We start from the raw sequence: 14,208 nt of genomic DNA, 5'->3' as shown, positions 1-14,208 counted from the left end.
TATTTTGCTCCTCTTGCATTATATCCAGCTTTTTACGTGCCATAATGGCGGTCTAAATTGTTTAATTCGTAATACGTTTAATGGCCCTTTTTTGACAATAATCGTTTACGGCAGCTTGACAGCAACGCCCAGTTGAAAATGTCGGACGTTCATTGAATAAACATCCAACGCATTGGATGACTTAATCTCACTGATCGGTTGACGTTAACGATTGTTGTCAAAAAAGGGCCATTAAACGTATTACGAACTGAACAATTTAGACCGCCATTATGGCACGTAAAAAGCTGGATAGTGACACAAATCTGGGTTCGTACACCTCTACTGTACTTGTTTGCTATTGTTTCAGAACTACTTGCTCTTCCGAATATCTGTTGTTTGTAAATATGGCAGTGGAATCACCATTTGACATATTCTTATTATTTAAAGTATGCTAGTTTCTGTGTACTACACTTGTTGTGAAAATGAAACCTTTGAAGAGTCAATTAATTTGTAATTTATTATTTCCTTTTTTCAAAATTTGATTATATAAATATATGTTATGGCTACAGAAGCACTTAAAGCATCAATATTACGATGAGGGATAAACGATTTTTATAGCAAAATTCTAGAAAAAATGATGTTGTTTTTGGAATAGACTAGTTACCTATTGGTAACACTACCAAAAGAATTGCACTTTTGTGGTTAATAAAAAAAACATTTTTCTCTTCTGTTTAGAAAATATATTTAACCAGCGCGTACGTAAACAGGAAGATACGATTCATGAAAGTTACATGATCAAGTGCATTTAAGATTAAATTTTGGTTTCGTTAAAAATCTCACCAAGCATCAGTTTCTACGGAAATACAAATTGGGGATTATTTTTCGAGATGCACTGAGTTATCGCGTAGGCTGCATCGCAGTTGTTCTTGATGCCTTCACCACTGTTTCTGCAAATATCGAGAGCTTTTCGCAGCGGTTCGGCCAACTCGTCCGGTATTATGGTATCGATCTGTCTCATGGTCGCTTCATAGTTCAATTTTCCCTTTCGAATCTGAAAAATAAAGTGTAGTTTTATTATACAACCATGTGAGTAAGGAACCGTCCATCAACCACGGAGGCTGAACCGTTTGTAACCTTCATCCCATTTGTTAGACTTTAGTATTCTTTTACGAAATATCTCCCCAATAACGTATGTCATTTCTTTTCACTTTTTGAAAATTGTGTTCTGTTAATTGCATTTAACACATTAGCCTTCGTAAGGCTTCTAAGTCTGTGAACCATTTGGTGATTCTTTTTTACTAATACTAGTCCTAGTGATAGGAATAAGATAGCGCCGCAGTGGCGTAGCCAGAAATTTGGTTTGGAGGGGGTTTTGATGAGAATCGCAATTTTTTTGAAAAAATGCTAAAATTTAATATGAGTTTGATAAATTATTGAAAACTCAAAAACATAAGTAGTCGAACAGATGTCATTCCAGTCTACAGACAAGAAGGATCAACATGGAACAGTTTTCAAACCTCTATAGATTCTTGTATAAAATGTCAATGAAGTCAAAAATTGCGATCTTTTGAAGTGGGATAAATGATCTAAAAAAATTTCAACGTTCAAGATCACCTAATATAATAATCCTAGACTTTGAAGGTTTGACAACTTCGGGAAGTTATCAACATAAAACAGCGCCTGCTTTGATATAGAAATTTTAGTGATTAATTCTCATTGAGGTAATTATGGTGAATTAATTTTTCAAAAATATTAAAAGACATGGTGCCTTCAGCAAAGTTTTTGATAATGTCCTTTCAAACAATTTTGTTGAAAATATGAAGGCTACATGAATTCAACATATAGGGATTTAAATGGACTGGGCCTGCTATATTTCTCCTTAGTGAAGAAAAATTTAGGTGAAAACTATTTTTTTCTGCGATACGGATAAAATTGTTTGAAACAATCATTGCGAGTTGAGAACACAAAACCTATAACTAAATTATGGATGGATGGAACTGAAACTTGCGTTTCGACTTCATCTCATCAGAATCCGACACTAACTTGGTGGGCGGACTAAGCCAGCGCCGAATTGATGCTAGCTCCTGAAAATGGAATCACTCTTTGTGTTTTTGAGTACTTTTAATCCCTGGGAATTATTTGTTTTAAATCCAGTTCCCTTATTTTTTTGTAAGCTTCAAAGGCACCTTGAACGCAATGTGAATTTATTATTTAATTACCGCAAAAGTGATTTATCAAATACAGTAATTTCAGAATAGCTTGTTGTAAAGGTTTTCTACTACTATATTTCGATACTCTGAATATGTGGGATATTTATGTCTTTGACAAAGTTGTTTGAAATAGCACTTTCGAAAACTTTGCTGGAGACATTAAGTCTCGACTCAAATTTGCTTGAAGAGTAATTCTTCTCTATAATTACTTCTAGGAGGATTAACCGTCAAAATTATTCTATCAGCAGATGAACAGTTTTACGTTTTGAAATTCTTCAATGTTACTTAACATCGAAATTTGTCAGTTTCGAATGAATGTGATCGTGACCGTTAAAAATTTATCGAGCATTAATTTTACTTTTCTTCATTAGTCAACCTCACAACTTGCAGTACTAGTACGTAGCACACAAAATTTTAGTACGCCATTCATTGCATCCTGCTAAGAGGCTATTCATATAGTTGATAATACAACAAAAATCCAATGCTCATAAAACCGATCCTGACCTGCTAGAGACAAAATTACATCAGCTTTCAACTAGTTTCTGAAATGCTATTCTTGTTGTTAACCATATTGAATTGTTGTCTAAACTCTACACAATCTAAAAAAATACATTTTCAGCAAATGTTGAAATGTATGTATGTTTTCGGTAAACAAGCTTATGTTTTATATGCAATCAACCTATTCAAATTTAGATTTCCATTCGAAAAATTGTCTCTAATCCATATTTTGAAGCATCTTTCCAAAAATGAGCTCATAATAATTCAGACAGTTATTTTATTTTACATTGAAGTAATTTGACAACTATGGGATTTTGGCTAAGAGATAAGTTACAAGATCCCCTTCCCACAATTTTCCAAAAGTTCTCATGACGCTTTAAACGCAGTTCTCAATGTAGTGATCAGAGAATATTTTTCCAAAAATATTTTGTGGAATATTAAATTAAATTTGTCAGTATCAATTATTTTTTTTTCAATCCAATTAATTTTGGTTTGGGGGGGGGGGGGGGTTTAACCCCCGAACCCCCCCCCCCCCTGGCTACGCCACTGTAGCGCCGGATTGACAATTCGGCGCTAGCGTAGTCTTGTCACTAAGTTAGTGTAGGTAAAGTATATTCTGAGAAAAATTCTGAAATCGTTCTCAGAATTTTTTGTGATGGCGAGAGTGTTAGTCAATATACTCAAGTTTCATACAATAATTCAACATTTAAACAATATTTTCCTAATTTTCACTACAAAATACTGAAAATTGGACGAATGAATCTTCAGGAAATGCGGTGTGCACTAGAAAAACTTGTCTTAATTCACCTAGTGGTACAATTGTGCTTTTCTCCAGGGCCGGCTGAACCTTTTTCCCGAGTGGGTAGTAAGATTCGAAGTGATTTCTCCTCGTATTGACGAAAGTTCCATATCTGAACGCCATATCTGCATGTGTAAGTGAAAATGCAAATTCCCTGATAATATCTGGTGGCTATTTGGAAACACTCTTTGTTAACAGGGCTGTTTGTCCGACGGCTGAGCGAAAATGTGTTTGTTGAATACAGATACTACGATTGTTCCACAGCTTAGTTCCAACTACCAACTCCAGTCTTTTATATTTCATTGCATTTATTTTCCGTTCCCTGCTATAAAACCTTCTCACGCGGGTACTGAAGCCCGCATGATAGTGTTGATTAATGGGAAGGTATCTCTGACGACCGACATATTTTCAGACTTAGAGGAGGTCGATTTGAATATTTTTCCGATGGCAAAGATAATGCAGATAAGTCTCATTTTCGATACAAATTATATCTAATGCAACCGGCCCCTGGATGGCCTACATCCGCACCAAAGACAAGCCATTTAATATCATCGATATAACGCGTGATCTAACTAAACAACACTCGACCGTGCACGAAGAATTTTGTCCACGTACCCGCCCGGAAGGTAGAGATTGATGGTGTGGTGTCCGAGAAGGGTCTTAATTGCGAAATAGGGGGTGGCTCCTTCTAGATCTCTGTGCTTCAGTCAGTGAAAATTATGGCATGCAAGCAATTGGGTTTAGTAAAAATCGAGGAGTATAAGAAAACTTATTTTCCATCAACCTCATTTCGAGCCTTTCGCAGGATTTGTTCCTTTAAAATTTGTTCTTTTGAACGGGGCTCGTTTACTTGTTCGCCTTTTTATGCCGCGGAGCATAAACTGCCGTCGTTGCAAACTCATCGGGCCCATCGTAGAAACAAGGCACGGTATGGAAGATGCGGAGAGGATCAAGAATTTTTTTTCATCCGTGGGAAGACTCCGAAATAACTGTCGACATATCCCACATATAAATTCTGCGGGGAAAAACTGAAGCATTCTTTTGAGAAACCCTGGAAAGAAATAGTAAAGAAAGTACCAGTAACGACTAATTTCTCCGCTTCCTTGTTCACTAAAGAGCTATATTCAGACAATTTCGAATGAGGAGAATCATTTCCTCCCCTAAGTTTCCTCCCTTCCTGGTCTCGGAAAGTCCACATGAGACATCCAAAACTCACAGTGTCTCTATATTTCAGTCCTATTATTTTACTAGGTTTGACACAATGCATTACACAATCTGGTTTACTTCCGACATAGATCTTCCACAATTTTAACATTTTTTGCCTTGGTCGAGAAAATACTATTGAGGAGCGTTTTGGGGATGAAACCGGGCTATTATTTCAATCGGATTAGCCTTTGCTCGGTACCAGATGTATTGAAGTTGTCGCTTGTTAAATCCGAATCATAAGCAAAGATTTATTGATATTGTTTCCATATGCATCGCACCTCAGCTGGTTCTAGAACACTTCAACTCCCACGGTATGCCATGGGGTTGTCTTCATTCTGATAACCGATCTATCTTACTGCATGATATTCCCGACAATTTTATTATGACCATCTCGAATACAGTGGAAATGACACGAATGCCTACCAGCGTGGCCGAGCGCGTTAGATTTATTGTTGTACCCTACCACGCTAAAATTAGTGTGGCCATTGATTGAAAGAGCTACGCGTCCACTGTAACCCAAACAATCGAATCAAAATAAGGAATTCCTCCGGTGGAAGTGTACAATGTTTGGACTGGCTTGTTTTTCTACACTGCGACCAAAGGTCAGACTAAACAAATACATGGCGCGAACAACCATGGACGGTATCCCACTCCTTTGTGGGCAGAGAGTTCTCAGAATTGTATGCGAAAAGGTCCTATGAGGACTTTTTGAACGTCGGATCGCCCAAATTTTGCCGAATATATGCGACGTTAGAAACGCAAATGAAAACCTTGATGAAAACTGAAAAACGCGAGTATTGGCACCGGTTCGTCAACGGATTAACAAGAGAAACAATATTTCATCTGGTAACTGAGCCCTACGTTGTGTACACGATTCAACTTTTGATCGGAATACATGGAACTAATCGGCGATAATTCCACGTAGATTCACATTCAAATGATAGACGTTTCCGATGAAATTATAATAATGTCTATAAACGTAAAAATTGTTCTTCAAACACACAAATTTATCTGACAGCAAAGATACTCGCGCTAAGAATTCTCCCCACAAAGCGTATGGTTTTATATTTACCTACGGCCATATCCACATCGTTACAGTTCCAAGTGGGCGCTTCGATCGATGGAGCACGGAAAGCACCCCTTGTTTTTCCTGGAAAGGGGAGTTCCCAGATTCTTTATGTTAAAATCGTTCCCGATTACCTAATACAAATATTAGTTTAAGTTCTTTCGCATTGCTTTAGTCCAGGTAATGAAAAAAGTGGCACTTAGATTAGAATGGTTATGATAAGGCGGACACATTAAGACATTGGAGGGCATTAATGAAAAATCACGCAGCTTAAACGAATTTTTCAGTATTTTTTGTCAGACGACTCGAAAATTGGCAAATTTCTTAGGATAATGGAAGTTTAAGAATCCCCAATTCATCAACTAACCTTCGTTAAAAAAGGAAGGAGGAAGGTCGTGACTTCCTTCGGGTGGTATCTCGGGTCATGTCCAATCATTATACGTTTAATGCGAACATATTGGGGTCATAGAGAACATTCTCTGCGCTTGCGGTGCCGGCTATCGCAACATTAAACATGTTGTCTGGTCATGCGCCTAGTGTTCTAGCGCCAGATCTCCGTCCCTTCGGCCTGGTTCTAATCGGAGATGTACTGGCTACCCTCCAAATGTATTTTATCTTCTCTATTGGATGACTTGCTAACAACTACCTACAAATGTGATCCCAAAAGTTCCCAGCCGATCGAAGGAGGCCAGTCGGCGATCCAGTTCATGATGTCCTGATAATAATCTTCCGTTTACCACAAAGCTACTAGTTTAATTACTTTTTTCGCTGTCATTTTTGTCCGCCCTCACCTTACTTTCTCCGATACGGTCTCTGCTACTGATGTTGGAATCAATAATCTTTTGCCTTCCTTATAAAAAATCTACTAATGTTTCTCCTTGTTTCAATTTTTAATCAAATGATGGTTCATGTTAAAAAAAATACAAATTGTATATCTTGTCCTTAAAAATATTTCTAACTTCTTCCCATAGTCTGGATAAAATTTTATTAATATTTTTTGTCTACCGATCTGAGCTCTTTGTCATAAGTTGTGGATGTGTCAAAATGTATTCCCATGAGTATAAATAAAAAATAATAATTCCAAATTTCAAAGAAATCCTAGTTATTATCCCATATTTTCAAGAAATTTAAATTGTAAAGCAAAGAATTTGTATTTAAATAAAAATATGAGATTGTTATACATCGAGAATTTAAGACGCAAGAATTTTGTGAAGAAAGACACATACGCGTGGTTAATCTCAGGTTTTGGTTTGTTCCAGACTTGCGAGTGGGTAATTCCCTTCTCGGTAATTTTCGAGTGGGTAGTACTATCCATACTATCCACGCTTTTCGCCGGCGCTGCCTTTCTCATTTTTCCAAACTATGATTCCATGGTTGGCTGGATAGGGACCATCCATAAATGACGTAGCATTATATGGGAGATGGGGGTGTTTTGTATTTTGTGATGATGTGTGACGACAGAGGGTAGGGGATCATATCATGCTACGTAGCTTTTTTAAAAGGGACCAAGGGTTGACCTGATGTCACGACAATTTTACCCGTTTCATCTAACTAACATCGTTTTTGATTTTTTTTAATTTTTTACGGGGACAAGGAGGGGGGTGAGGGTTACCGTCAAGCTACGTAATTACCAGGGTGGTATATAGAAGTTTGTGACGAAATGCTACAATGGGGAGGGGGTGTTAAAAATCACTCAAAAAATGCTACGTCATTTATGGATCGTCCCTTATGGTGGTTCAATATAATGGTGGAAATGTCTATTACATTTTCAGTACTATGTGCATATGCATATAATGGATCGACAGCCACGAACTTGAGATGCTTGAAACACTTGAAATCAGCGGCGGATCCAGGAGGAAGGTCCAGGGCGTCCGAATACCATCAAAAATTTTAAACTTGTTAAGAAATTGTAAATTCTAAAGTTGTTTGAAACTCAAATTAAACCAAAATTTTTACATGTTTATTTTTTAAATGCGGTTACTGCGTATTATGTAATATGTTTATTTCAAAATTCACGAAATTTCAGACCCACTAGAAAATTTTATTCTGGATCCGCCCCTGCGTAAAACAAAAATATATAATAATTAGCTCAATCAGTATTATTTTTACAATTTTTTTTGTTAACCATTTTTTGTTGACGACCTATTGAGTTAATTTGTCAACTGTTGTTATGGCATTTAATTAGCAAGGGACTGGAAGGTGAAGGATATTTTTCAATATTAAGAACCATAGTACTCAATGGAGAGTAAGGAGTTGGAGCGAGAAAGTTTAGAAAAGCGTGGAAGGGTCATATGTGCAAGCTTGGAGTTTACCGGCGACTTGCTGCTACCGTAGGAGTCAAGATCTATTGGCATTAAAAAAGGGAATCACCTGAGTCTACGGCATGTCCGGACAAGCGTAAAGCAACTTGTTACTTCATGCTGCCGGTTCCGAAAAATACTACTAATTGTGACAGCCATTGAAACGCCAACTGAAGCGTTCTCAGTCTAGAGAAATAAGGGAAAATAAAACCATCGCAATAAGTTAGAAGAATTATTATACTTATTATGGAATACTTTTTACAAGGATCTAATTTGTAGATATTTTTGGACTTTGATCCGATATTTTTCATAAAAGTTCATACCAGTACAATAAATATGCACTTTCCATAACATTACCACAAAAGAGGTTAATATAGTATTCGGATGACATACCCATATTACATATTACCCAGTTAAGGGGGAGGGGGGTGGTAAAAGCTTCAGCGTGAAAAAAGCACTTTTTTGGATTTTTTTAGAACTTTGCATGAAGCGAATCTATCAAAACATTTGTACATTATAATTCATCATTTTAATAGCATTCTGTAATATTTCTATGCAAAAATATCGACAAATGACTCGATGACGAAGCTTTTTGTAGATCGTCTCAGGAAAAAATATAATTTGCAGTGTAAACTGTCATTCAAAAACTACTTGACTGATTGCTTTCAAACTTCGCATACACATTCTATGTAAAAAAATACCTAAACCCTACGTTGAGTTTTTGAGATAATTTTTCAATAATTGTACAAAAGTTTTGATCAATTCGCTTCACGCAAAGTTCTAAAAAACCATAGAAATTTTTTTTTTACGCTGAAACCCTTCCCCCCCCCCCCTTACCAATAAGTCGATTATTTTTCTGGAATACCCAAAGTTTTTCATAATTACAGTGTACATAAACACTAATTACAGAATTGAACTAAATTGTAGTTGATGAACTTTTAGATTTTTTGGTACATGCCTTCCCATAGTGCAACGTTGCGAAGGTATAAACCTTCAGCTTCAGGGTGAAAGCAGGGTTTGAACATTTATTAGTAATGTTTTTCTCGCGATACTAACATTTTGAAAATTTTCGCAGGACTACAAATATTTTCTTTTCCAAGCAGGATATAATATTAAGTTTGTTTCTGTGTGTGACCCTGTTGCGTACTAAAATACAAAAACTATTTGCAGGGAAACAGAAAACAAAAAAGGGCTGTCTTTCAAGGTTTATGTAGTTGAAACGAGAAAGTTTTGTCCAAGATATATACATTAATAAATATTGCAGAGTAATATAACATCTTATGAGAGAACTTATAAGATATTTCGATTCCTTCTTATAAATAATGTTACTCTCAATATTTTCGCCATGTCCAGTGTAATCTAAATCTTGCAAAAGAAGTCAAATCTTCTCTAGAGTTTTGGGATTCAAAAACAAAATTGCTCTCGGTGCTCCACAAGTGTAATATGAATGTGAATTATATGAGAAATCTATTACCTCACTGTTTTGTGGATTACTTGGTCGGTGTTAAGTCAGACCGGACTAAGTGACAATATATCGATTTCGAGAAAAACGAGTTTAAAGTTTGAATCACAGCATCCTTTACGTTTTAAATGGAAATTAATTTTTGCCATAATTCTTGTTTATTGTTACATATTTCAAATCTGGCAAATGTCGAATGTAGCGGAAGAAATTTTTTACCGAGTGCTATTATTATCTAATTTCTTGATGTTTTGCGACTTAGTCTGGTCTGACTTACACCGACCACTTTGTGATCTGTGTATTAATATATCATGCAACATCTACCTCACTGCTGAACGCAATGCTTAATCCAAGGGCTAAATACATCAACTCTTGAAAAACTTACACTTTGAAATGCACTTACACATTGTTTTGTCTTTGAAGTGACCTTACATACTGTTTTTTGAGAAATAGTTCATTAGTTATTGAATAAATTCACAAAATGTTTTTGGAATCGAATTGTTTAAATCACGTAGATGTGTTTTTGCATACCCCGATATTCAAAATCCGTTTAGTTTTGACCCTCAAACACCAGTGCGGGTCCAGAGGGAGGATCCTGAGGGTTCGAATACTCTCCCCCGGAAAATTTTCAACTCTCTAGCCTAGTCTAGTCTACACATACACGGCCAATACATGTAGGGATCCTGAAAAATTGTAGACGTTTGCCTACAATATTTCTTGTCAGTATTAATGTTTGTGGCACATACAGTATGTCACACAATCAATCAAGCGGCCAGGTTAATTGTGCAGCGTATAAAATGAAGATGACTCAAAATTTATACGGCAATCAAATTATTCATTCGTTGAATGATTTAATTAACGTATTATTTTGAACCTTGAATAAGGAAGAAACGTGGACAGCCGGTACGGACCTTTTCAATTTGATGGACCTCCCCCCCGGAAAATTTTCAACTCGTTGAGAAATTTTAAATTAGTTTTAATTATAAATTCGTTCCAAACTCAAAGTCATTCCAAACCATATTTAACCACCAATACTAATTTTTCATTAAATGAGTTTATTCCCAAGTAGCAATTGCAACTTGTTGAAAGTTTTAAATGTTGCACAACTGCTACACAATATTTTTTATTGTTGGATATATTTGAAAATAAATTCCACGGGTTTTTAAACTGATTGTGCAACTATGTAACTATAGAGCTGGCCAATAGTGTTAGGTATGCAAACATCAATAACAGTTGTGAAACTAATCAGAAACTTTGCTAACTTGCACAAACAGTCTAATAAGTTGCAAATGCCTTTTTGTTTGCATTCCACCCTAAAACAGAACTGTCCAACGACCGAGTGCTCGACAAATGGCACAGCTATTGTTTTCATTATTTTGCTACAATTAGTCACATGTTGCACAACATACAAACAAAGTGCGCTTTTTCCATAACATAGTTGTTACCAAGAGAGTTACAAATACTATACAGTAACAAAGCGTGCTACTTGGGTTACGTATCACGTATTGCCCAATGTTCATTCTAAAATGGAAATTTCAGACCCCATCCGAAAAAAAAAAATCTAAATCCGCCCCTGGCAAGGCGCTGTATGTAACGGTCTCATTTTAAGCGATTGAAAATTGATAATTGAGGAATGAAAATATCAAATGTTTAATATTTCCGCCGTTCATACAGGGATTTCGATAATCTATAGCTTGTTAGACAATTGTTTTATGAGCATTCTTCATTTTCACACAACGTGATGAAATTGCTTTGTTTGAAAGTTGCATACTTAAAATATATTGTATCTTAACTAATTCACCCACATCCCAGAAAGTGAACAATATATCGAAAACACGAATAATAACATCTAATGGTCGCGTTAGGCATTTCGTTTGGCGCTAGATTCGTTAAGAATGGTCTGCCATTGCTGATATAGTTACATGACATTAGTGTACATACATACAAACACACACACATACAGGCACTGTCCAAATTCGTTGAGCTGAGTCGATTGGTATATCAAACTCGGCCCTCCGGACCTCGGAAAAAGTTTTGAAAGTTTGAGTGAATTTACATTTCTTTTGTAAGAAATGGAAAAATTTTCGTCGAAGTAAAAAATCCAAAAAGGGATGCGACTTTTAGATGGTTATGAAAGAACTCCCAATATTATTCAACATCGACATTTGGATATTTTCCACATTTCCAAAACAGTTGAAACATTTGCTAACCGGTAAAAATGATTTATTGGCGTGCACGGTACCGAAATACGGCTTGTCAACTAGGAACAAGATTTTGAGGGAGTAATAAATTTTTCAAACATGAGACAATTTATTTGCCCAAACAACTTGCACTACAGCACTTGGAAAATTGTTTTTTTCACTTCGTTATTGAATCGTTCATTTGGAGAACAATTTGAAAACAATGTCGAAAATTTCGAATGTGGCATTGTAAAACAGGTTTCAATTTCAGTAAATCAGTGTCAAATTATATTAAATTTTGTTTTCCTTTTTGATTCACGTAGGACGGCTAAAGCAATAATAGAACCTGTTACGCAATATTTAATATTTATTACTTAATGAACTGAAATGACAAAAAAAATTTTATCGAAAACATAAATGAACGGAGATATAAAAAATGTTTCGTTCCAAAAATCGATTTTCTACATGCTTAACTCTCCGAAAGTTTCGCCAATATCTACAGTTGGGTGACACTGTGGTACTCTTATTTCAAAACGGAGTGCACTCAGTGCACTGCTGCGCGACGCCTAAGCACTAAATTATTCAGATAATTTTAATGACAAGAAGATAAAAATTATGAACCAGAATAGCGGACCAGTTAGGAAGCATCTGCATCAAACATTCAGTATACAAAAATTACCACATTCAACCGATCACTTTATAAGACTTCACACCATTTCAGAACTTGTCAGTGCATCATTCCAGATAAGAAGGAAAGGAGGAGATCAAAAAATTAAAATAAAACTACCCCCTTACTGGACAATCACAGACTGTTTCGAAACCCCTTGCACCCCCTTCTTACAACTCCACGTTGTTTATGAACGGTCAAACAGTCCTTTCGACCTGCTCGTGAAAAGCACTTTGGTCGGTCATTCTTTCACAACATGTGCACTACTTCAAAGCAAAGCAATGCAAATCCACAGACCGACATTCACTTACCGTTTGCATCATTTCCATTACACAGTTGACGTAGCACTTGAGTTCCTTGACGTCGGGAAAGTTTGACTCGCGCAATCCGTTGACCAGCTCCTCGCTCACTTTGGTCTTCCCCAGACAAACGTTCCGCATCATCTCGCCCGCTTTATTCATCTGCTCCACCGTGGCTTTCTACGTTCAGCATGAAATAAAGGACGAAACTAAAACGGTCGATTGAAATTGAGCCAGTGCAGTAGAAGTTATTACCCCTTCGACACCGATTCCACCCTGCTGGAGGACCACGCTCACTAGCGCGATCCAGCAGAGCGAAATTAGCCTCGCCTGTTTCGCCATTGTCTGCGTTTGGACGTTAATGCAGGCAAACTCTTCCCGACTGAGGTGGCACTTTCCCAGGGTAACAGCTGAACTTGATGCCTCGTTGCTACACGATGGTCCACACGCTCCTCAACGAACCGAATGGGAACCACTGATGCGTTATGAATTATTCAATCGCAGTTTATATAGCTTGAAAGGGGGCTTGCTACTGTCGACTGGAAAATCATTTCCCAGGGAATGAACCTTGGACACGGGACGCGACGACGGAGATGACTCGGGCTAAAATATCGAGTATTCATAAAGTGTATCGTTTGAATATGTATGCAAATGGCTAAATTATAGACTCCGTTGGCCGTCGCGGTAGGCGATGATTCGAAATTGTCGAATTGAGAGCTGCCGAAGGCAGTTCGAAAGTTACACTTGTCGTCGCATCATGTTTAATAGTTTAACGCACGGCTTGTAATTGGTGTTGAAAATGTGTGGCAGATCTGATTCCAGTGATTAGTTGTTCGCGGAAATGATCGTTCAACTAGGCGTATTTGAGAAGTAAGGTATAGTTGCTTTTTATGGTTCGCGAAGGAAACATTTTAGTTCAATTTATACTGTCAGGTACTTTATGTAAGTTATTATTTCTATTCCTATACATTTTTGAAGTCTGTGTGAGAGTTAATGATAGGGATCAAGAGTACCCTGTGTTACAGGGATCAAAGGTACCTGTTGTATAAGGTGAACAAAATTTAGTTTTTTTTTGTGGAAGTTGTGTAACTATTATTCGAAAAACGCTTTTAATCCACCTAACAGTGTGATGAGACATTTCTTATAACTCTTATCACTCTCTTCGGATATTATATCGTTTGAGAACATTTAGAACTTGATGTTTCGCGATGTTTTTGATAACACATACTACATGGGATTGTGGCAGGACACAGAGAATCGCTCAAATAGACATACAAACGAATTATTGCTAATGCTCTGTTAATAAAATATCTAAATTCCTCAATCAATGTATTGTGGTGGGAAAACTGAATTTTCCTAAAGGGGATTTTTGACCTATACATGTATATTGTACTGAGCCAAAAAATCGATTTTTTTTTAATAGAAATGAAGTTTATACTTTACTCAAATTTCCAACGTGACTGAGACCTAAAAATCAACGCTTTTTCTGGAAAAAAATCGATACTAGCAGTGACACCATTCAAAGAAAATCAACAGTGAATATTC

General features: G+C 36.7%; 2 protein-coding genes across 2 annotated transcripts in view; one reads left to right on the top strand and one right to left on the bottom strand.

Annotated features, from left to right (window-relative positions):
* The window catches only part of LOC131693369 (SCY1-like protein 2), a 302,979-nt gene that overhangs the window by 100,654 nt on the left and 188,117 nt on the right, over positions 1-14,208 (top strand). The gene's annotated exons all lie outside the window — the stretch shown is intronic.
* Positions 697-13,155, bottom strand: LOC131693371 (general odorant-binding protein 72-like). The gene is made up of 3 exons (XM_058981133.1): positions 12,919-13,155; positions 12,676-12,843; positions 697-1,030 (listed from the first exon to the last, which is right to left on the bottom strand). The coding sequence occupies exons 1-3, from the start codon at positions 13,003-13,005 to the stop codon at positions 833-835; spliced, it is 453 nt and encodes a 150-aa protein (XP_058837116.1). The 5' UTR covers positions 13,006-13,155; the 3' UTR covers positions 697-832.

This window comes from Topomyia yanbarensis, chromosome 3, assembly GCF_030247195.1.
Source record: "Topomyia yanbarensis strain Yona2022 chromosome 3, ASM3024719v1, whole genome shotgun sequence".
Classification (NCBI taxonomy): Eukaryota; Metazoa; Arthropoda; class Insecta; order Diptera; family Culicidae; genus Topomyia; species Topomyia yanbarensis.
This window is presented reverse-complemented; position numbering and strand designations above follow the sequence as displayed.